This window comes from Plectropomus leopardus, chromosome 20 (genome assembly GCF_026936395.1).
Source record: "Plectropomus leopardus strain MGB_pleo_1.0 chromosome 20, ASM2693639v1, whole genome shotgun sequence".
Classification (NCBI taxonomy): Eukaryota; Metazoa; Chordata; class Actinopteri; order Perciformes; family Serranidae; genus Plectropomus; species Plectropomus leopardus.
The window spans coordinates 13,236,170-13,259,956 of NC_142195.1; the positions used below are offsets into that span (position 1 = coordinate 13,236,170).

Here is a 23,787-nt window from a genome sequence, read left to right on the forward strand (position 1 = left end):
TCTCAATTTCAAGGTGCAATCTTTCATCTTTATCTCTTTCCTCCCTTTTCTTTCTTTCTTCTCTCTCTATTTAATTTCCTGTGTCCTGGTGGTTTTAAAGTAAGGCATTACATTAAAGAGCATTAAAGTCTCCCCCAGCTTCTCTTTACTTCATTTAATATTAATGGTTTAATGTACCATCATTACACATGCCAAATCCACCTCAACCCTTAATAAATCAAGCTCAACTCAATTAGCAATGCTGTTAAAAAAAACTAAAAAAAAACAACAACAAAAAACCCCAAAGAGATGTTGTTTCTGTGCTCTTCTTTGCCGCTCCCTCAGTCTCTTGTCTCCTGAGTTGTGGATGCTTATGACGGCAAAGCTGGCTGGCAGGATATCTAAGTGATGCAGATCCACCTAATCAGTCTGCATTACTCTTGTTTACCGCATTCTTTTGTTTACTTTACTCACTGACTTATCACATTGATTTCTTCAAAGGACATGTCAGGTCAGTGAAATCTAGAGAAGACTTCATAGTCCAGAGAGAAAATATAGAATTTAAATGGTGAGAACAAGACAAAGGAACAAATCAAACTCGGCACTGTCACCCTTGTTTGCTTGTTATTGACAGACCTATAGGAAAAGTATTCTCCTTGGTTGCACATTAAAGCACCATTTTAACAGTTGCATGATTTAGCTCACTTGTTTGGTTCATTTGTTACAACCAGAACATACATACTGCATACTTCATACGAATGATCATTTTCCAGAGAAAGTGATTTTGATATTAAGCATGCTTTTTTATTTGTCTGTCAATTACATTCAATTATGAATTATCTCACACTGACACAATCTCAATCGTATGCAGATCTCAGATCCATTTCCTATAAGGCAGTAGTACACTATAAAAATACTCCAATACAAGTAAGAGTTCCAAAAGTTGTTATAAAAGCACATAAGTGTTATCAGTGGGGATGAAGACGATTAATCAGTGATTGATCAGTTAACAACTTGATTAAGCATGTGACATTTAATTCACATTTCTTTTTATAAACAACATTGCTGAATTTGCCTTAAGCAAAATCATTTGCTCCAAAGCTACATTACATGTTGTTACATAAACTACACAAATTTCAAACATTCCTGCAATCACAGGTCAGACATTAAAACTCACATGTCCTGTCTCATTTGGAAGGTATGCATATTGTATGTTGATGAGCTTATCGTACAGTATGTAATACAATATGATAATTATCCGGTCTGTTAACAACTGACTGTAAGATTTGGGTGTTTTTTTTTTTTGTGTGTGTGTGTGTGTGTGTGTGTGTGTGTGTGTGTGTGTGTGTGTGTGTATCTCTATCCCAACTAAATATATATTAGGCATGTTTCGACATGTACTCTCACCAACAATCTGTGGTCTGAAGATTTAAGAGGCATTATTGCCTTGTAATACCAATAACTCATTAAGGGGCCAGATCATATAGATGATCAATCTCTCAATGGCCTCATTACATGCAACACAATGCACCGGCCTCTTTGGCCCTCACTGAGAGACGAGTGATGAGGCAGTAAGAGCCGTTTATCTGTCAGACCCCTCCTGTGATCAGGCCAAGAGGGAAGACAGAAAATGAAAAAGGGAGCAAGTGAAAAAATGGTCTGTATAGCCAAAAAAAAAAACCCAAAAAACAGGAGGACAAGATGCCCTGTGAACACAAAACAGAAAAGTATAAAATATTTTTTAACTGAATCATGATAAATGTGGTATCCGAAGACTATGGAGTTTAAGAGAGCAATGAAAATGACGGATGCTTTTGGCCACAATGTTAGTTATATTAATAATAAAATTTGGGACATTAACATCATAAAAATTAAAGTTCATCCACTCGTAATATATCTGCTATTAATCTACTGGTGCTGCAGGGTAGCAGGAATATTCTCTATGTCCGCAGTGATCGAGTCCATGGTCAGACTGGCCATCGCTTGACTAAATATGTCAATGAAACGCAAAATATACATTAAAAAATCACACTGTTGCAGTTGGGCATTGCAGCTGTCAGCCTCTCTCTCCCAGGCAATTACTTTTGGTGACACTTTAAATTGTAGTGACATTTAGAAGAATCGTGGAGGGGAGCAAGATGGACAAACAAAAAGATAAAACATAAAGGTGGTGCTGACAGTCTGAGAGAGAAGCAGTTGTAGTCTATTGGAGCTAAAGTCGCCAAATGTTTTAAAATAACTAATTTTTCATTTGGCACTGTTGCCGGTAGCCTAGCGAACCTGAAAGCACTGGCAGCAGAGAGCAGGAAGAGCAGAGAGCTTGGCCAAGTCAGCCTTGTGACACTAGTTCAACTGTCAAAGTTTTGCATCTGAAGCAGTTAGGTAGAAGATAATAGGGATAAAATAAGCAATGTTTGGGTTTGGCTACCTGGCTATTTGGCTATAAGAAGACTGACATGCTGCAGCAGACTTTGGAAAAGCTGATGTCACTGTTATGCATGAATGGTTATGATTATTGACAAGTTAGTGCTTCACATTGACAAACTGCAAACCAAACACCTATGTGGATCAAAGTTTTTGAATAAGAAGGAACAAAAAATGCAAAACTTATTAAACAAACTACAGTGAGTGCTGTATATATTTGGTACCTCCAACCCAAAATGTCGGTATTTGAAGAACTGGGAATGACACTCAACAATCAAAAATATTTCTCCAGAGTTGCATACAGCACCCTTAACTAATATATAATACTTTTTTATTTTAATGTTATCATTTTATATTAATATACTCATTGATACTAATTCAATTCTTTGTCCATCCCTGAATGAGTCAGTGAGCCTGACCTCAAACATGTCAACTGCGATTTATTAGCATGAAGCCAATTCTCATTAATATTTCAGCTTAAACTAGGAGCCAGTAGTCTTCCTGTATGTGTTCATAAGTGTGTTTAAGTTGCAGTTATTTTTAGTTATTAGTCATTTGAAGAATAACATGGTGCACTGCTGCTACTACAAAACCACTGAAAGAATTAGAATTCATTTTCTCAGAAACCAGGCACAGTCCATCACAACAGGGAGGGGAGAAATAGGATGGGGTTGGGGGGTTTTGGGGTGGTGGGGAGGGGGCTGAGTGTCACATCCAAAAGATGCAAAGGCATTATTGATAGAAGCTGAGGGTTCAGAGAGAAAATGTCATTGACGTAACTTGCCCCGTGACGCCAGGCAGCTGAAGACAATGTGACCACTGAGACAGACTGGAGAAGGCCTTCATAGAAAGAGCAAAGAGAGATTTGTGACCGTTTGTGTGTGTGAGACAGAGAGTAAGAGGACAGAGAAAATGCATTTATCTTTTGTTTTCTTCGTGTCTTACATTTTGAGCATGTGTGCCTGTGTGACATTGTTTTCCAGTTTAAAACAAATATCAAACGTGTCATTTGTTTAAGCCAGGACTAGCTGCGTCACACCAGCCAATAAATCACTTGTGTCTTGCATATGTGTGTGTGTTTGCATGTGTGCGCAACAGAGGGATCAGTCATTGTTACTGTCTACTATTGATCAAGGACAAGGGAAAGATTGAGGAGAGGAGAGGAGAGGAGAGGAGAGGAGAGGAGAGGAGAGGAGAGTGTTCTTATGCTTCTTCTATCACTTAAAGCTGGGGTAAGCTGTTATACTTTGGCATCATTGGGCACAAATTCCATAATAATCTTTCAACATATTGTGCCTCATGGAGGCTAAGACTTCTGCACCTCCTCTTGGCTCTGTTTTCAGGCTTTAAAAAAATCCAAATTGTGATTGGAGACTTTGCCCAATCACATATCATTTTAGAAAGAGGGTGTTCTTGTTGGCTGTTCTAAAAATTCTGATTTGCATGCCAGCTTTTTGGTAAAAGCCTGATAAAATGAGAGAAAATCCTGAAAAAAAAATGCTGCTCAAGCATTGATAATAACTGCCTATGCACTGCAATGCAACCCCAAAAAAGAAGAAAGACTTATCTAAATGTAACACAACAAGTGTTAATATTGGCAAAGTGTTTCAAAGACGGAAAGAAAATTTTGCTAATAGTTTATTCCTCCAGCAGCTATAGCAGCTGACTAGCTACAGACTTGAATCACAGTGTCTCATTTCAAATGGCTTTACAGGCCCACAAGTTTGCAAAGAAAAGAATAGAGTGCTCCTGGGATGACGTTTTTCTGTAGGCTCCACCCTGGTTCCCTCCTGAATAAGCCAATGAGATTTTTACATTGGATTTGGATTATTGCAGAAAATAAGCGCTATGGTGAACAAACGTTTATGATACCTACAAGTTTTGTTCAGCAAGATAATCTTCACAAATGAACACCACTTTTCAATGGAGTTTTGAAGTGTAGATGCATCACCAGAAGTAAAGAGCTGCCCCTGAGCAAAAGACAAACTACACCAACGTTTGGTTAAGGCTGTTAAGCTGTGTTTAGCACAGCTCAGCATGATGCTAGTCTGCAGTCTCATTTAGCCACATCTTAGCAACCGCCTTTTTTACACACACAAAAAATGCTTCGAAGTTCGCAAGGTATTTACTGACATATTTTATGTTGTAGAACAAAACGTGAAGGTCTCTTCAGCTTGTGTTAACCACAGACCTTATTTCAGGCATCTAACCAAAAACCCACTGACTTCAAGATGAGGGGAGTACGAAAATGCTAAAACATTTCCAGATTTCAGGACTCATTCCCGGGGCGCTCTATGCTCACAAAGGTTACTGTACAATATTCTGGCTTTTTTTTTTCCCTTTTCAAGAAAACTGCCTGCCCCAGTTTTGAGGAAAAAAAAACCTCCTTAAACTCCAAATCTTTACACAACATTCATCCAAACACAAGCTACCATTTGCTCGAACACTGTAATATTGATCTTCTCCCCAATCAACAGGCATCAACACAAACTAGCTGCAACACACAGATCTTATTCTCTCTCTCTCTCCCTGCTTCTCAGCACCACAATTCCCCTAATGAGGAAAAGAGAAAAGCAATTTTCCCTAGTGTGCTTCCTGTTGTTGTTTTCCCCTCTGGTCCCTCGCTTTGCTCCCTCCTCTTGTCTCTATCACGTTCGGCTTGGCTCTGACATGGTATAGTCTTTTTTTAATGGCTATCTCCCTACTGCTTGTCTTTCTCAGCCCCCCTGTTTTTCGCCCCTATGACTCCCCAGCCATGTGGAAGACTAAGTCCTGTCACTGGAGACACAGCTAGAACAGAAACCACTTAAGTAAAAGAGCAAAACAGGGGATGTAAACAATCTGTTCAGAAAATACTGTCCACAACTTCACTTCTTTACTAAGAGGGAGGTGATATTACAGGAGCAACTGTATTAAAGAGAGCTATTACAGCTATGAGAGGAAAAAGGGATAAGTGGACGGAGTGATAGAGATGGAATAAAACAAAGACATAAAGTAAGAAAATGTAAAGCAAAGTAGAAATACTGAACTTAAATTAATCAAAATAGTGCACAAGCCGGACACCCGCCTCCTCATATGAGCATGTCATAAAGATACCAAGTGATAAATACGCCTTTATTGCTTTTTCCTATCTTCCCTTCCATCTCTCCGTCCTCCCCCTATCCCCGTATGACTTAACCACTCCCTGCCCCCCAGCAGCACAACAATATCAGCTCAACTTAAACTAACCGCATGACAACTCTAAAAATATTTGTTCCCCCAAAAGCCAAAAAAAACCCATAAAATCAACTGTATGAAACCTCCGCACAAAATAAGATAGATGAGACATAAAGTGACGGTACATAAACCCTACCTGGCAAGAGGAAGTAGTTCCAGGTTACAATCCACTAAAGGCAGATACAGGCACTCCACACATCCCCATTAAAGTGGCCTACTTCCTCTGTCAAACTGTTGTGTGAGTGTTTGTGGCTGGATGGCTGAGCTGGTGTATGTGATTCTGTCAGTGTGGGCAAGGCCAACTGAACTGTGCATACAGAGAGAGAGAGAGAAAGAGAGAGGGAGAGAGAGAGCGAATGCCCAAGAGGCTAAGAAGGTAGACTCCCAAGCTGCACAAACAAGTGAGAAGGAAAGAGGGAAGGGGAGAGAGAGGGAGGAGATTGCAATAATGAGAAGAGACAAATGAGCTCAGAGAGAGGCATGTGCGTGGTGCATTTTTCCACCAAACATACTAACTGGTCTCCATGATTGCAGATGTGTGTGTGTGTCTGTAAATATTGTCTGACATATGTATCCATTTGTGCCTGCACATCTCCCCCTCACCACCCCCTGCCCTTCATTTCTTTGTGAAGACATTAAAGCACTACACCAGGTCCCACAGGATGCACAAAGCACACAATGGACACATATCCATTGTAAACACACATAAACACACGCGGCTCAAATTCAAACACACATATATGTTTCTGAGACACACACACTGCAGCTACAAAGTCACAAAGTAACCATATATGGAGCAGGAACCACTGTAAAAAAGAAAAATTCCTATATTAAAAGGAAACGTTGACAATTGGCTGTATATAATGGCTGTTATTAGAAGCCATTAACACTGAGAGGTCATCTGTGGGCCATTATAAACTGTCAGTGTGGAGAACATAATTAGACTTCCTGGTTTTGTAGCCATATTTCTAAATTCAGTTTCTATTCAATTCCTAATGTCTAGCATTTCTAAATCTGGCACTCATGTTAGTCTTTGGACATTATTATAGATAGGAAACATCTGTAGGAAAAGTTCATAATATTAAATAAAGCCCTTCTTTATCTTATAAATGTGAGCAAGACAATCTGATTTAAAGCATACATTTAAAAAACTTTGTCTTATATTTCCTAGGAGTTGATGGCTCCGTGATTTTTTAAATTGCTGTTGTAGGTTCCTGTATGCATTGTATGACTAAATATAGATATGTTTGCCCTCTAAAATTGACTGAGTCACAGCCTGCCACAAAATCCTTGACTTAGATTTCCTCAATGCACCATTTGTATTCATACAATGCCACAAAGAGGCAAAGACCTGGATGGACTTCATGAACCCTGCAAGAGAGCTGGAAAATGTTAGCCCACTTTCATTTAAACCAGGCTAATGGCAGCTTCTGAGTTCAGCAGTGTGGCTTCTATGGATGTTCCAGACAGGCATTTACATTTCCAACAGTGACTGTGAGGAAAACAACCAATCAGTCAAACATACAGTCAAACCTCTCAAAGCAGAATTTTAATTTGCATATTAAAAACAAAACTGAGAGGAAATAAATGAATTCAAAAAACTTTTTGCGCTTAGCCTAGTTGGAACAAATGGTATATTAATAAAAACAAATGCGACAAAGTCTAATGGACGCAGACTTATAAACTATATTATGACATGTCCTACGTGTCGCATTTGACTGAAAGTGAAGAAGCTAAGAAGAGAGGCAGAGGACAATATCAGATATGCGTGGAATTTCAAAGAAACGCTCCTCAAGTTAAAACATGAAACTGAAATGCAAAGTTTCCATCAGGTCTTTTTGCATGGTTTTCCAACATTTGAGGTTTGACTGCTGCAATCTTTAACATTTGCGTGACAGTATTTTCTTTTGCAGATTTCCTAGAAATTCAGTCAAAATTTGCACTTTATACAACTAGAAACCTGTCGAGTTGCTCTTGGTAGATAAACAAATGTACCTGCTGCACCCGAGTGGTTAATTAAACCACATGGTACTCTCTCTCTCTCTTTCTCTGTGTCTCTAGTCTCTAACCTTTTTCTCACTCTGTTATCTCAAGAGCCTGTCAATGCTACTCAGGAGAAATGTTTTTTATCTCCTCAGTGTGACAAGAAACATTTAACAATGAAAGGCAGGAGGAACACACAAACACCTGCTGTCTCTGTTCACGGTTGCTCGGGTCAGCGATTATCTAATGTATTACTGACAATACTCTTCAAGAGGTAAACGTCCAAGACAAAACTAGATGGTGTCATATACAGCAGGTAACAGTTCAATATTAATTACTGTTATAAAGAAACAAAATTCAAAAGTGTTTGCTGCAATTTCAGTGATACTGAGTCAACATTAACAGCTAAAGCGCATCTCTAATAATACTATTTTACGCATGAATAAACAGTAATGGAATAAGGCATTCAGAGAAGTATTTAAATTCTCTGGAACAACACGAGCCCCAATTCACTAAAGAGTGAATCACACCAGAGAAATTTGCCAGATTTCTCCCAAACGTCTGTCTCCATGCTGCACAAATTTAAATGACTGGTGCTTCAATATGTAATTCAGAAAAGTGTACAAAAATATTCATGCTAATTAAACACAAACAAAAAAAACGTATAACCAATGTCCAAAAAAACTGTTGCAGTGCAGCGTGAAATATCTGGTTACATAAATGTGAGTAATGTAAAAATAGTTGTGACTTTACCAAGGACAGCATTTGGAGAGCAGTTGTGATGAAGCCTGCAAATAGTGCTATTTGCATACACAACCCAACACAGTCAAATTCATACATTTATTGTAATGAGCACACTCAAACAAAAGAACACTGATCTCAAGAAGCGAGAAACAACCAAAAGTCTCCAGAGAGCAGCTCGGAGTTTGACCTTCATACCAGAACAAAAAGATAACAATACGTTACCTTAGACACAGGCATCTGGACGCGGAGTGGTCTTGCTTGCTTGTATGAGTGTTGATGTGTGTTAATATTTGTGTGTCCCAGAGTATGGCACAGTTCATCCACACATACACACACTGAAAGAGCACGTGTGCGGCGCAAATAGAGACAGGCTGCTAATCCAATGTGACCATATGTGATCTTTTTTTCCCCCCCTGTCTGTTTTTCTGGATGTGTGAGTGCTTCTTTCCTCCTCCTCTTGTTCTGTTTCTTGTCTGTGTTGTTGCTGCAGTCCCAGCTCCTACCCCCGGCTTGGTAATAACGTGCGTGTCAATGTATGTGCAGAAAAGAGAGGGGGGAGAGATAGAGAGAAGCAGAGCGAGAGAGAGAGAGAGAGAGAGAGAGAGAGAGAGAGAGAGAGAGAGAGAGTGTGTGTGTGTGTTGGGGGGGGTAAAGAGGGATTTGGTGAAGGAGGGAAAATGAAGACAGATGGAATCTGGGAGGGGGGAGCAGAGGTGTGAGAGTGAGAAGAGGAATTGTAAAAATGTGATGTATTAAAAACGTAACTTGTAGACGCAACTAACTCTCTGGAGACCAAAGCAGTCTCCCTCCCTCTCTCTCTCTTTCTCTCGCTCTTCCTCTACATGCTATTTTTAGAAGTTGCTCCGTCGCAAATCAAAGCACTGAATCAAAACCTATCAAAGAGCAGGATGTTAAGGGCCATGTCTTTCACACCTAATAAGACACACACACACACACACACACACACACAAACACCCTCTGTCTGTTACATTGACCATGTGTCTGCATCAGACCTGAGGGGAACCATGTAAGCTATTCATCAGGCCTTATCTAATCATATCATGTGCTAATATATAACGGGCATTTTTAAACGGCTATTTTAAACCTTGTCGATTACACTGTGCAGACCGCTGTCTCCCTTACTCGATCTGGCTGAAGGTATTCTCAAGGAAACATTTCCAGGTGATGCATAAAGTAATGATTGACAGTTATAAAGTAGAATATCAACTTGAGGCAAACTAGACTTCAATGTTTACCACTTTCACCTTCTCCCAGTGCGTAGCTCTTTTTTCCCCTCTTAATTGGTGGCTGCATGTTGTAAAGTCAAACACTTAGTATTATGAAAAGGTGTAAAAAGAGCCCTGTTATTTGCAAATTAAGCCATTATCCAGGCTCCATTGCATGTTCAGTGGAGCAAGCATTATTTTTGGGAGTATAAAATGCACATAATTAAATCTGACTGTGAATGGATTTCATGCTCGGATGTACCTTCTTAGGACTGAGTCTGCGAGGCTCTTATCTCCACTAGCTCCTGTGCATATTCATAATTGCCATTTTATAACACAGTTATGAATAGTTAAATGTGAGCTAAAATAAAACCAAACACCACTCCATCAAAGGGAAATCATTAATGTTTAAAGAGAGACGAGGGAATTAATCCTATACTACGGGCCACAATGAACATCATCCCTGAGCTGTGAGTGTGTGTAACTGACAGAGAGACAGGGAGAGGTAGAGGGAAACAAAGACAGTGAAAAAGATAGACAGAAGGTGGAAGACTGCATATTTGCACCTGATGGCTGCAGGAAAATTAAATAAGGTTAAAAAAAGAGTCTCTGGTTGGAAAAACACATAAAGAAAGTTAAAAAAAAAACAAAAGATTGCCAGGATAAATGTTGGTATTGCACATTTTTGCAAACCATGGATATGTAACAGTTGCACATAATTATGTAGCAGATAGTTGAAACTTTATGTTTCTACAACCATTTGGCTATTTTGTGGTTATGTTAAGGTACCAAAACAACTTGGTCATGATAAGGAAAACATCATGTTTTGGATTAAAATAGCCGTATTTAGTGACACATCCATGACTGTCACAACGATGCAAAAACACACTCAGTGTTGCTGTTTGTTGGTCTCAAAGAGTGGTCTACAGCTTGGCAGCCATCTCGCCCAGGTGACATGTCATCCACAATCCCCTCCACTACCTCACGACAATGTTAGGTCATACTCATGCCCCGTGAGATATACCTTGATATGATACGTATGAAATGTACAAATGTGACGTATCTGTGATTTGCAGAAACTTACACCGCCATCATTTTTTTGGGGCAACATGGCTGGGAAAGATGAGATGTGGTTTCTCAGAGTCAACTTTTCATATTCTCAACTATAGCCCCCACACTAACAATGAGCCAAAAAAAAACAAAAATGCTCTCAAATTACTGACATTTGCATTCTTGTAGCATGGCCTTTTCAAAACTGGTGGCCAACAGGCCAGTTCTGGCCCAGCAATCAGTTCTTGTATATATATAAAAAAAAAAAAAAACATGAAAAAAATGTATAATAATCATAATCTAATAGCAAATAGCAGATATTTTGCCACATTAAGTCCTTAAAACCAGCAGAGCACTCCTGTTGGCCTACTTACACAGGGAAGTCATATTTATCTTTTTATTTTCATTCTTAATTAATCTTCTTAATCTTAAATGTATCAAATAAAAGTTTGAAAATGTGGTGGCACACTGTGTCAAGTGTAAGCAAATTCAAAACAATAGCCCAGCAAAATGTCCAGCCCCCAGATGCTTAGCTTTATGAAAATGTGGCCCCACTAAACAATATAGCTGAATAGCCCTGACACAGGAGTAGTATTATCTGGAGGACACCAGAGTTTCCCATTTTTTTCCAAGTGGTCTTCCAGAAAGCCCATGTTTCTGGTGTTGAAGAAAAGTTTGAGATGGTTCTGTCACTCACACACAAAATAACTAAAAATGTACTGTATCTGCAGTGGACAGTTGTCCTGGATATTCTGCCATAATAGCAACAGAACAACACACAGGCAAAAGATGGAGTGGAGAACTTTTTGATAGTCATCACTTCACTCCAAATCTTTGACACAAAAGTAAATCTGAAGCTCAGTGTTAGCAATTCTGATACACTTTGGATAGAAAACAAACCAAAAAAAAGTGTAAGTACTGGTTTGCATTTATGCTTCATGAAAGAAGATCTCTCCAACCAGCAGGCTACTGGTCATTTAATGTAAAGCACTTTGAATTGCCCTGATGCTAAAACTTGGCATATAAATAAACCTGCCTTGCCCTTCTCTATTGCCATTAAATATTTAAGAAGCATCTTGTCAGGAGCAGAGATCTCATAGAATACCACTGAAAAGAAAACAAGTCATAACTTCACTATGACGTGATGATATGGAATGTTTTAGCTCACTTTCTCATATCTGCTCCATTTGAAACAGCATTAAATATGGATGTCACACATCCCAAAAATAGCATGCAGAGTACTGTTTGTACATTCTGTGTGAGCACATGTGTGTGAAGAAAAGAGACGAGCAAAGACAAGACAAATGGAATCCATCCGTGTCTAATTAGAGACAATCAAGGGGAAAGTGTGTCTCTGCTGCAGAGAAACAAAGAGAGCGAGACAAATGTTAATCACGTGAATGTGTGCCAGTACAGATGTTCCCCATATCTGGCTACATATAGATATGTTACATGTATGGTCTTGTTTTCAGACTTTATGAATAACCTGTGATCATGCAAGACAGGTGCAAAAAGAAGTTCTTTATTAGAAATATGTATGATTTAAATCTCTGTATTTATACTGTTTGTAATTCTCTACTTACGATGGGATGACAGCTGTGTAGCATCCTCTCTCACCCTCACTCCTATCTCATCTCCTCACATTCTCCTGTGTCACTCACTAGCTCCTATTGTAACCCAGTGAAGCTGTCTTTCCCTTCAACTCTCTAAGCTTAAAAACGTTCCACTGCACCTGTCACTGTCTCTACATCCTGTCCATCACCAGACTATCACTTCTAATATGCTTCCTCTTCAAACCCTGGTCTCACTCTCAACCTGCAAAAAACTCACTCTACATTTTCAAAATCAAACCCTTTCTCGTCCATTGTCAAACTCCTTGTTGTCATCTTTCATTTACTTTATGTCTTCGCTAGATTTGCAGATAGTGCCCTCTTGTATAGAAGATGTTTAATTAGGGGGGAAAATATTCATTCAAAAGGTGAACCCCAAGTATATAACACTGAAGGAAACGTCTGTGATTTTTATCTTGGATCCTATTTTCCCATGTTTTTGCGTCATGTTTAAGTAGGGGTCCAATGATCAAAAATGCTAGAAAAGGAGCGCTTCCTGGACTCAAAAGTCAGTCTGTTCGAGGGGCTGGGGTGGGGATACACTGGGATAAACAATCAAAAAGAAAATTCCAAGGCACTCTCTTGAAATGTTAAACTAGCTTTTTTTCTAAAGCATGGTCATGATGAACCTTTAAAACACTCCTACGTGTTTCAGCATACAAGCCTTCGTTTTTGACTCCCTAACAAAGGCTTGTACGCCGAAACACGTAGGAGGATCCAAGATGAAAATCACAGAGTGCCTTGGAATTTTCTATTTGATGAAATTAACCAGTGATTGTTATTATTAGAGTCTTACAACATTACAGAAGAAACCCTACGGATAAATTAATTCCCAAATCTCACGAGAGGTGGCTTGTTGCGGGGAAAAATTATGGTGGAAACAATATTTAGAGTTGGACAGAGAGATACCAGAAAGAGTTTACTATGTCTGAGTACAGAAGGCATAGCTTAATGTTATCTATAAGATATTCTGTGTCGTGAGCTAATTTCAGCCATGTGGAAAAAGTTTGCTTTGCTTAGACTCTGCTTAGAGGAGTTGTTGGATATTTGACCATTGACTTATGGTACTGCTGCTCAGTATCGATTATCGACTAAAATGTACGAGACACCAGCGGGATGTCTCAGACGTCAATTGATGCTTGCAGCAGACACACAATGCGTCACACAGACTGAAAAAAAGCAATCAAGGTACATGAGCCAGCATGTGCGATCACCGAAAGCAAATGTCGTAAAATTGCTGCTTTTCTGATGAGTTGACACACAATGCTGGGCAACCAAGTAGGAAAGATGCACATCCTGACAAGATGACACATGTCAAGATGCTGCCGCTATGTGTGGCTCTTCAAAAAAAAATTAAAGACAAAATGGGAAGAAGTGGAAAACATGAATGATTCAGTTTTATGATAAATCCTGAAATGAAGCGGAGCCATCAGCTTATTTTCTGTTCATTATTTTGTGTCGCTGCTTAAGATTCAGCGTGCCCTCCTAGTGAGACATGGTGCTCAAAAGATGCATATTCACTGACACTTCCTATCTGTCCACAGCCTCATGTATCATTGACAGAGTTTGCCTGCGGTAAAGGGACATGGTAGAACAGGGAGACAGAAGAGAAGAGAGACCACCCTCTCTTTGAATTCTTCATGAATAAAGTGTTTGACAAGTCGAGAGACAGAGTAAGACAGAGAGGGAATGAGAGAGGGTCTTTGTCATAATGCGTCACTGCTTCGTCCAACATAAATGCTGTATTATAACCACTTCAACAGATCTCATAAATGTGAAATGAGACAGTTGGAGAAAAAGAACAGAACAAGTTGCATCCAAACCTCAACTGACACACTTTGTCCAATAGCAGCATCCATCTCTTCCTCGCTCCTTATGTGAGCCTATGCTCTCATTTATGCAACTTTTACTGCAGAGAGTTAGCTTTTTTTTGTCCTGACTCAGAGGAGTGCCAGCATTGCTCATCAAATGCTTACTGTGTGTGATGAAGTGCGGCTGTCATTCTCAAAATGGCCAGTCCTGCTTTAATTCCCATTTGAGGGCGGGTGTGTGTGAGTGTGCAGCTGAACAAATTTATTTTTCCAGAAGCTTAGTGGCTAATGCTGCCCAGACAAGAATCTACCGGAAGCTTTCCAAGGAAGAAGCTCACTGGCTTATAATGGCTTTGGGGTACCAGACCACAAGGGATGTCTCTGTACATAAAAACGGAAAGAAATAACAGTTTTACATACAATGAATACTGAGCGTGTGGGTGCGCTGATTCAGGATCCCACAATTAAAATTCCTTTAATTGTGATTAACCCTTGAATAATGGAGTGACATCAATTTTCTTGTGCTGCTGCTTTCATGTTAAAGTATTTAAACCTTTGATGCCTGAGCACACTGGTGTGAACTCTTCAAAACATGGGGAAAAAGTCAGTGAGGAATTTGGCATTAAATGTCAACATTAGTAGATTCAGAAAATCATTTTTCAAAAAAGCTTGGGCAAAATGAATGAATGACAAAAGAAAGAGCTAGATTCGGATTCAGATTTTATTATTTTTTTGGTCTATTTTGGCAAATTCCTCCAGCCCGACAGCTGGCTCAGGGTCTTTCTGGGGGTCTGCGTCCAGGATCATTGTGTGTTGTAACACCTGACAGTGTAACATCACCCACTGTCTGCATGACTATCCAATCCATTTGACTGCTTCCCATTTAAATCAGGGACTATTTTACTGCATGACATTTTTTGGTATCTAAACTTGAATAACTTCATGTCAGACTATTCCAGGCACGGAGTGGCCTTTTGGGAAGTTTGTGGATTTTCCCACTGGGCTGTTTTTGTGAGGCCCTCACAAACTTTTGCCATTATGCACCAGCATCAGTCTATAGTGCTGTAAAATGGCTAAATATACTTCCTGGAGAATAAAAATGTTTTGTTAACCTTGGGGTTTAATGGGAGTGCTGTTGAAGTTTGATCTAACAGGGTTTAACTGCAGTCAGTGCACAAACCTTTAGAGAAGTTGTCCCTAAAAATGGTCATCAACTGACTAAAAATAAACATGTAAATTTAGTGATTTTCTTTCTAGACTACTCATCAATTCATTTTTGCATTATAGCATATTAAGGCATAATATTTGATAGCCCGTCAAGCAATTAAAATTATTTGTTAAATAGACAGACTTGGCAAAGAAGGACGACAAAGATGGACGACTTGGCACTTCCTCAAAAATGAGGCAAAACATCTGGATGTCCCCCTGGTGTATAGGTCATAAACCCTGCCCCCTCCATGTTAACATCTGGGACATGGGCCAAAGAAAAAATCTAAGTACACATCTAATAGATTTTGAGATGGTATTTTTCATTTAAGGTAGTTCTCGTCATACTGATGTTGTTCAAGAGTTCATTTTTCTGATATTTTTGGTTTAAATTGCAATAAAAAAGGGGGTGTGTGCCAGTTGGTGTGCTACCAACCAATGGCGCTATTCATCATCGGTTGTATTGCATATCTTGATACCACAGGGATTGCAAGGTGCACACTCTGATTCTGGCTCATATGACCAGTGCAAAATGGCAACGGCCATATCCAGGATATTTTGGCTTCATTTTGTATGGTGGGAAAAAGGGGACATGTGTTGTCCATCTTTACAGTCTATCATTAAATAGTTGTGAACATGGCTCTGAACAAGAAAAGAAAAGAATGGAGGAGGAGGGAGCAGGAACCAGGACAGATCCAATTACAGGTGCACTTCTGAATGTAGTATTGTGTGACAGTGAAGTAAATGGTGATCAAAATTGAAGAGCCAGGTGTGAGCGAGGCAACCTTAAGTGCCTCGAAGATCTTCAGCATCATAACATTCTCTCCATAACCCAAAACTGCATTAGCTTTAAAATGATTTCTGATTCCTTTATTTTCATTCATTTAAGGGCCTCTCCATCTAAATGTCCTGTTAGTCATTGTTGTTAGTCATCATATATATTCGCCCCAAATCCTCTATTTAACATCTGCTGACTTTAAATGAAGCTCCACACAAAATAGAAACTGGCAAACTCCCATCATTCCCCACTCAGAGAAGGAATGGAGGATTAGAAGAAGTGAAAAGGGCTCATATCCAAATTTTTCCAAAGGGAAGCATTCAAAGCGTTCAGGGACCGGTGGAACTGGGGCAGCTGCTGACAACAACACTGACGGAGTAACCCCGTTTGTTGGAAACACATGAATGAACAAAGAGGAACGAGTAGGTAGACTGGGTGTAATTTCTACAGTATGTGTGCTTTTCCATTTGGAGTTGATTCTGCTCTCTCTGCACACTTGAACGTAGCTCTTGAGTAAGTGCATGCTTCAGCTAAGTTTGGATTTACTCAGCTTTGTGCATGAGAGGACAAATGCGGTTTCTGACACAAGGGAAATGTGCGATTCAAAGAGTAATTTTCTAAAGCTCCTTTGCTGCAATTCTCACTCACTGGCAGAGATACACATAGCTCATCAAAGATACTCTATTCAGTAAGTTATAGTGTTGACTCAGCAGTAACAATGGGGCTGAAAAATATAGTTATCTAAGAACCACCAAAGGAATATTCCTCCATTTCGAATTACTGGAACATTTTTTTCTCAGATGTGTGCTTGAATCAAGGTGCACATGCTTATCATTATATCTATCGAGGAGACTTTGCAGCAGATTTTTAAACATGTGGTGTGATCTAGTGTTCATCTATTACAGTTGTGGACATGACCCACCTGCGTCTTGACACGTCTATCTATAGGAATGTGACCTCCTTTCTTTTGCCAACATGACAATACCCAAAGGACAATCCCAAGTAAAACCACAGGGCACTTCTTTTCTAAAGGTTCTCATGCATTAGATACTATAAAGGCATTTTCCTTAGATCTCCCCTACTTGACAAAGCCGATTTGCATATAATTAAACACATTTGGAGTTGACTGAATACAAACTATTTGCCTCTAAGGTACTTTGTAGAAATGCAATCAAAAGTGAACTAATTTGTCAAGCTTTAAAATGTTATGATTAAGCGTGTATTCCCTTGCCTTCAGGACATCGTTCAGATTTCAATTTAATAAGAGATTACAGTAAAAGGTTCTCATAACTGCATGAAGAAGGTATACAGGGATAATTCCTCAGGGCAGGACATTCAATGTGCATGTATAATTTCACTGTGGTGATACCATCACCTTTTGCAGGAGTAATGATGAACATGTGTGAATGTTTCTGAAACTACACATTCAGCCAAATCCGAAAACACTGTCTGTGTATGAAAATGATGGATGTAAATGTAAGCATTTTAGAAAATCTGAAATAAATTTATGTCATTTTTCTTCCTGTAAAGCTTTAGATTTGTTTCATGACTCATCTTGAACTCGTGGTTGTTACATAAATGTATCCAATAAAATGTGATTTGAGGCATCATGCAAAACTACACTTGACTATTAGTTCATGGGTTATAGTAGCCAGTAAAACGATATGGAGGTGTGTGTGTTTAGATTTCATTAGGGAAAAACTTTAATTACATTTTAAAAATAACATGCTGGAACATGGAGGCAGGCAGGTCCTTCTTCCTATAAGACTCACTAGAAGATTTATTTTTCTGTCTAAAAAAGAAATATAGTAAAAATAACTTGTGTTTTAAAGGAATACTTTACCACCCAAATGACCATTTGTATTACTCACGCCTTGTGATGCTGAAATCATGTAAGACATTGTTTTTTTACAGGAGTCAGATAAAAGAAGGATCCAAAAATGAAGAAAATTCTTGATAAATTTAAGTCATAAGGGTCTACGTTAAACAACAGCAAAACTATCTCAAAGTTTTTTTTTTACAGACTCTCACACGGCTATGCAGTATCCTCCTCAAGTCTAATTTTTCCAGTCATATGTTCAGTACTCCCTTCCCTATTCTTCAAAGCCAGATTCCATATATAGTACAAAAGAAAAATAGTAATTTTACCTTGCTGAACATTGGAGCAGCTGGTCTGCCTCCACCAGATTGTGTTACTGTGTGACTTCTGCTTTTAAGGGTTGCACTAAAGTTTAAAAAGTTTGTAAAGTTTGTTTACAATGAGGTAAAATTACTGTTTGTTGTCAATAGAGACTGGCATTGAAGATGGCATAAATGTTTCACTTTTAGTTTAGTTTCCCATCTGAAAGGGCTGTCTGTTTGGGAAATACTGAGCATACAACTGGATAAATGAAACATGGAAAATATTGCACGGGTTTGTATGGAAGTTTGTAAACAAATATTTTGATCTAATCTAAATGTGGTTTAACACAGACCCCTAAGACTTCAGTTTATGAAGAATTTTCTTACTTTTCAGACTGGAGGCATGAGAGAATAACTGTGTTTTCTTCATAAATGCAACGTAACTGGGTGAAAAACTGATATAAAAATGGTCATTTTGGGGGTGACGTATTCCTTTTAAGAAGCATAATTAGTAACTGGTTACTAAAAGCTATGTCATGCAGGTTAAGGAAATAACATCCTACAAGGACAACTCCACGACTCTAATGACAATTGAAAACGCAGTTAATCAGGGCGGTTTCTTTGTGTCTATACTGATAAAATACTGGTTCAGTCAATAGAGTCTGAGTAAAAGACATTGACTTACGTGACTTAGCATGCTCTCTAAGCTGTTTTTGCCATTGAAAGTATTGAACACTGCCGTGTGAGTAAATGTGTTCATTCATTCAGCCAGATGCACCTAATGGACACTGCTCATTGAAGGAAACAAGCGAGGAAAGAGACATGTACAATGCTCGTTTTGCTGTGAAAGGCTACATTATGTGTACACACATTCCTGCAGGGAAAACACAGTAGCAGTAAAATACTGTTTGAAAGGTCAAGTATGTTATCTTTCAAACAGTGTTTAAATGTTGAAATCTATTGAATTCTTGGGCAAAGTTCATGAAATTCAACCTAATGTAGTTCAAATATTGGAGATTATTCAAATATGTGCCAACTTCTGGGTCAGTTACCCTTCCGGGTATTCAGGTCTCATCCTGAATCTTTTCAGATGAACCATATGTGCAAAACACACACACGTATACATGGAAACACATGAATGCACACACATGCATGCACACAGAGAAAGGGATGAAACACTGCCTGCCTGTGCCTCTCTCTGTCTCTCTTTCATGTGCTGATGAAATGAACCCCTAATGTACAACAGGTGTGACATCTATACACAAGGCTATTTATCCCTTTTAATCAATTTTCAGCTAAACTCAATGAACTGTGTGGGACTGCTTTGAAAATGATGATGTGCATGGGCTGTCTCTGTTGTTCATCAAAAATGAAAGAAGTAAGGAATTAAGGAAAGAAATAAAGCTAAAAATCTATACAATCAAATGCACATTGCAGACCAATCTTAGGCCTTCACGTCTGTCGACAATGTTTCACAAGAATGTATCTGTTCAGTCCAAGGTTTTTGGTCACACTTGAAATGAGCAAACTGGGGCACATTAATCTTATTCACAGCCATCCTCCTAATCAGGGCACTCAAGTGAGTCCAGTGAGCACTTGAAGATCACTTACAGAGGATCCTGAACAGCACCCTGCACCACCATCGTGTTGCACTAATATCCAACACTGATATTTGTTTAACTTTCTCAGCAAAGATTAGAAAAACTTCACATTCTGATCAATTTTAATGCGTCAAAGAAGTATAACTAGTCTACAAATGTAAATAATCAAACGAAGCAAGCATCTACAAGCAGTTTCTTTGCGTAATGTCAAAGCGGTCGCTCGTAGAGACAAAGCTACAGAGAATTATCAACCAACTCTACAGTTCCCCTAAGCTCTATGACGAGTTTAGTGTCTTTCAGCTCACTGTTCTGATTTTCTGGCTCATAACGTCAGTGTAATAGGTTACTCTCATAGTGTTGTTTCTAGAAAAAAAAAATCCTTAAAGGATGTGGTAAACATGGTGGAGCATTTAGCAGCTAAAAAGACAGATACTTCCCCCAGGAGGTGGTGTAGACCAAAAAGAGCAACAAGAAGAGTGAATATTGGGCAAACACAACTCCAGCTGAATATTACTCCATATCATAGGCTGTACAAAGTGAAGCTTAAACAACTGGATCACCCCTAGTGTCTGGCTGCAGTATAGGTCCTGAATCCCATCCCCTCTATGTTAGTGAATGTGACATAGGCCAAACTAAAAAAAAGTACACGCCAAATACATTTTTCCCAAAGATGGTTTCTGTCACTGAAGGTAGTTCTCATCACCCTAAAGTTTGTTCAAGTGATCGTTTTTCTGATAAGCTTGGTTTTAGTGAGTTATTTAATATTTTAAAAAAGGGGGTTTTCTGGCATGATTTACAGTTGTGTATACCAATATGCGCACTTGCGTTCAATGGTGTTGCTCACAATTGGTCATACGGGTGTCTTGACAGGAACTCCCCCACTGCGGACGTCACTACTGTGCAGAATCTGGCTCTGAATGATGCCACCAGCACAAGATGGCAGCAGCTGTATCCCAAATACTTTGGCTTCATTTAGACATAGCTGGGGTAATTGGGGATGTGTTGGCCATCTTTATATACAGTCTATGCTCCATGTCTGCTGGGTTTGTAAATGAGCAACTCTTCAGTAACACATTTGTACATCTTTTTTCAAGGAAAAAGTAACAACTGCTCAGTAGCTTATAATGCAAGATGGACACTGAACAAAAAGACAAGTATGTCGATGTAAAGACAAAACAAAGCAGTTGGCTTTACAAACTCAAATCACACTGAAGATATTTTATCTTAATATGTAGTTTCATCACTGTCACCACACAATAGGCCAACTGGCACACTGAGAAAACACTCAGTACTCACAGTGCTTAGGACTTGGTCAAATCTTGTAGTTTGTGTTTCAAATGATCACAACAAACACAATTCAGGCAAAGTTCAGCTTATACATAAGTGCAGTAACAGAAATCTGCTTTTGCTAAATACCCCTCTTTCGGCGTAACAAATGGAGCTAAGCAGGACTTAAATTGCCCAGAGTTGACACTCCACTGAAGCAGTGCAACTATTCAAATCCAGTAAGATAACAGACAGCATAAAACTTGCCCAAAGAAATGTAAGAGCTAAGTGGAAAATCATAATGATGGGAATGTGCAGGAAAGCATTGAATGTGACTGACTGAGAGTCTGCTCTAGAGAGTGTGGTATTCACAGGGGATCTGTGATGAGGGCATGCACAAAAATATGCATTCCCATGTGTTCATGTGTTTCCTGATTCATCTTTGGCCTCGAATGAAATTGGAAATACTCCCATACAGTACATGTGCGTGTCCATGTGGCATACCTGTTCAAAATGTGGATAGGAAGGCTCCCTCCTGTGAAGCTGGAGCTGCTTGTCAATGTTGTCCTTCAGGCACTGACACACGCGGCGCTTCTGGTCTGCTGAATAGGCTTCCAGGCTGAGCAGGCAGTCACACTTCTAGGGAGGGAGAGCAGGAGAGAGAGGGAGAGAGAGAGAGAGAGAGAGAGGAAAAGACAGTGGGCAATTAGGTATCTACTTTCAGAGGAGAGAAGAAGAAGCATCTCCTGATCCATGGACAGTAAGAGGGTTTGAGATGTGTATAGCACGACAGAGCAAATGAGAGGATGACACTAGAAGGTATGAATGTACAAGAATGAATGAGCCTTTGTGTGAGATGATGAGAGAGCAGCGAGTGTGTTAAAATAGGATAGTGACTAACAAAAGAGCTAAATAATAAGTACAGTATCAGAGGTGTTGTGTTTGCGTCTGCATGTTTCAACTCAGGCTTTTTCTTTTTGCACATTGTAATCTGAACTTTGTTTTCATGACACCACAGACTGCAAAGTGGAACAGCCCTCTGGGTAGCAAAAACGGCAGCATTAGTGAAATTAGATAAGGGTTGGTGCCCACTTCAGGCAGAATTTGATATGCTGACAAAATGAGTACGTGACCGATGGCACTCCTAAATGGGTACAAATCAATAAACTCCTGCCGAGAAATACATGAGAATAAATATTTAACAAGCAGTGGTTAAAGTTAGAGTTGGCAGAGATTGGTCAAATAGCTTTTCACTCAAAAAGGACATAAATAGCCCTCAGCTGACACTCAGGGACATCCAAAACGTGTGGTTGATCTCACAAATGTCCAGATTAAATCTCTAATAGTTTAATGGCCCCATTTGTTTTTTGGTCATGATCCCTGAAAAACATTTTTTGATAAAACACAGATCTTATGGATCTTTAATAAAATAGATGACTCATTTTAGGTTGATTTTTGCTTCAAATGCTAATATAGCTTCTGAAAAGACCACTTTAAAAGTTACGGGAATAATGGGAGTAAAATGTCTAAGATTTGAAGATTTTGTGCCAGTTAGTATCACTTCAAGTCTGGAGTTGCCTCAGTGTAAAAACTAGACAAAAAGCTTTGACTTTAAAATATTCTCTGTATAATAGACACAACTATTTCTTTCAAGTTACATCAGTGTTTACATCTGTTGCTGGTGTTTGATTTAAGCCATAAAAACTGATCCCGGTTCACCAGAATTATATATTTAGAAATTTTCTTCCTAAAAAAACCCCCAAACTCTTCATGTCTTAAAATGGCTTAAATGTAACTGACCACCTTTGCCTCAATTTAGTACGCGCAGACACATGAATATGCAAATTGCTCCCAACCTCTATCTCAACCAGCCACTCGCCTGCAGCTCAAGAGTGCCTGCTCACCTTCAACTCTGCTCGTTGCTTCATAGAAATGTAACAGTAGTAGATAACATGAGCCTGCGGCTTGACTTTGTTATCAAATGGCCAATACTTTGCTGCTAATGTTAAAAATAAACCTTGCTCCCAATCGCCAGTTCTGACAAGTTAATGTGAAGATGAAATTTAACTTGCAAAATACTGGTACATATCTCCACCTGGCTTCCTCCTGCAGGTTGACAGGATTGGTTCCTTTGATGTGATGTGATCCACTTTTTAACTGTCATTGGTACACTGCACTTCCAGTATATTGCTTATGATATGTCTTGTAGCATGTAAGACACACCATATGGACATGGAAAATATATACTATGCAGGATTTTCCTTAAAACCAATTCATAGACTTACGCATAAGTCATCTCTTATGAGCCACAGTAAATGTGTAATATTTATAGGCAGGTGTGATATTTCTTCTTATGTTCTGTGTTCGGTACATCTGTGAACATGTACCCCCACAGCGTACTCAGTTACCAGGCCAGACCTTGAGCAGCATGCATCCACAAGGCACAGTGCAGGCAAAACACCAAAAGTGAGGGAATCTGGGGTTAGTTTTTACATCCTCTGGCAAGCGTTTTTACAAAAAGTAACCATTAATCCTGTGAAGTATACCTTTGACAAGGTTAAAAACTTAAAGCATGTCTTTAAAAATCATTATTTTCTTATTGACAGGCAAAATTTTTGCTCTGCCACATTCTTAAACCTACTTCATAACCTACTTCATAACAGGCAAGCATTGTTTGGTCGTCTGTGGAAATCAAAAAATGGAATGTATTGCTAAAAACACCATGAATTGTAAATCACTTGCTATCTGCCTCCTAAGGTCTGATTCACAAAT

At 39.1% G+C, this 23,787-nt stretch overlaps 1 protein-coding gene across 1 annotated transcript in view; it reads right to left on the minus strand.

Moving 5' to 3' along the window:
- The window catches only part of rgs3a (regulator of G protein signaling 3a), a 165,497-nt gene that overhangs the window by 48,918 nt on the left and 92,792 nt on the right, over nt 1–23,787 (minus strand). The window contains exon 17 of the mRNA XM_042509299.2: nt 21,520–21,654. Within this exon, the coding sequence (XP_042365233.2) occupies nt 21,520–21,654 (135 nt within the window). The remainder of the gene's footprint in view (nt 1–21,519; nt 21,655–23,787) is intronic.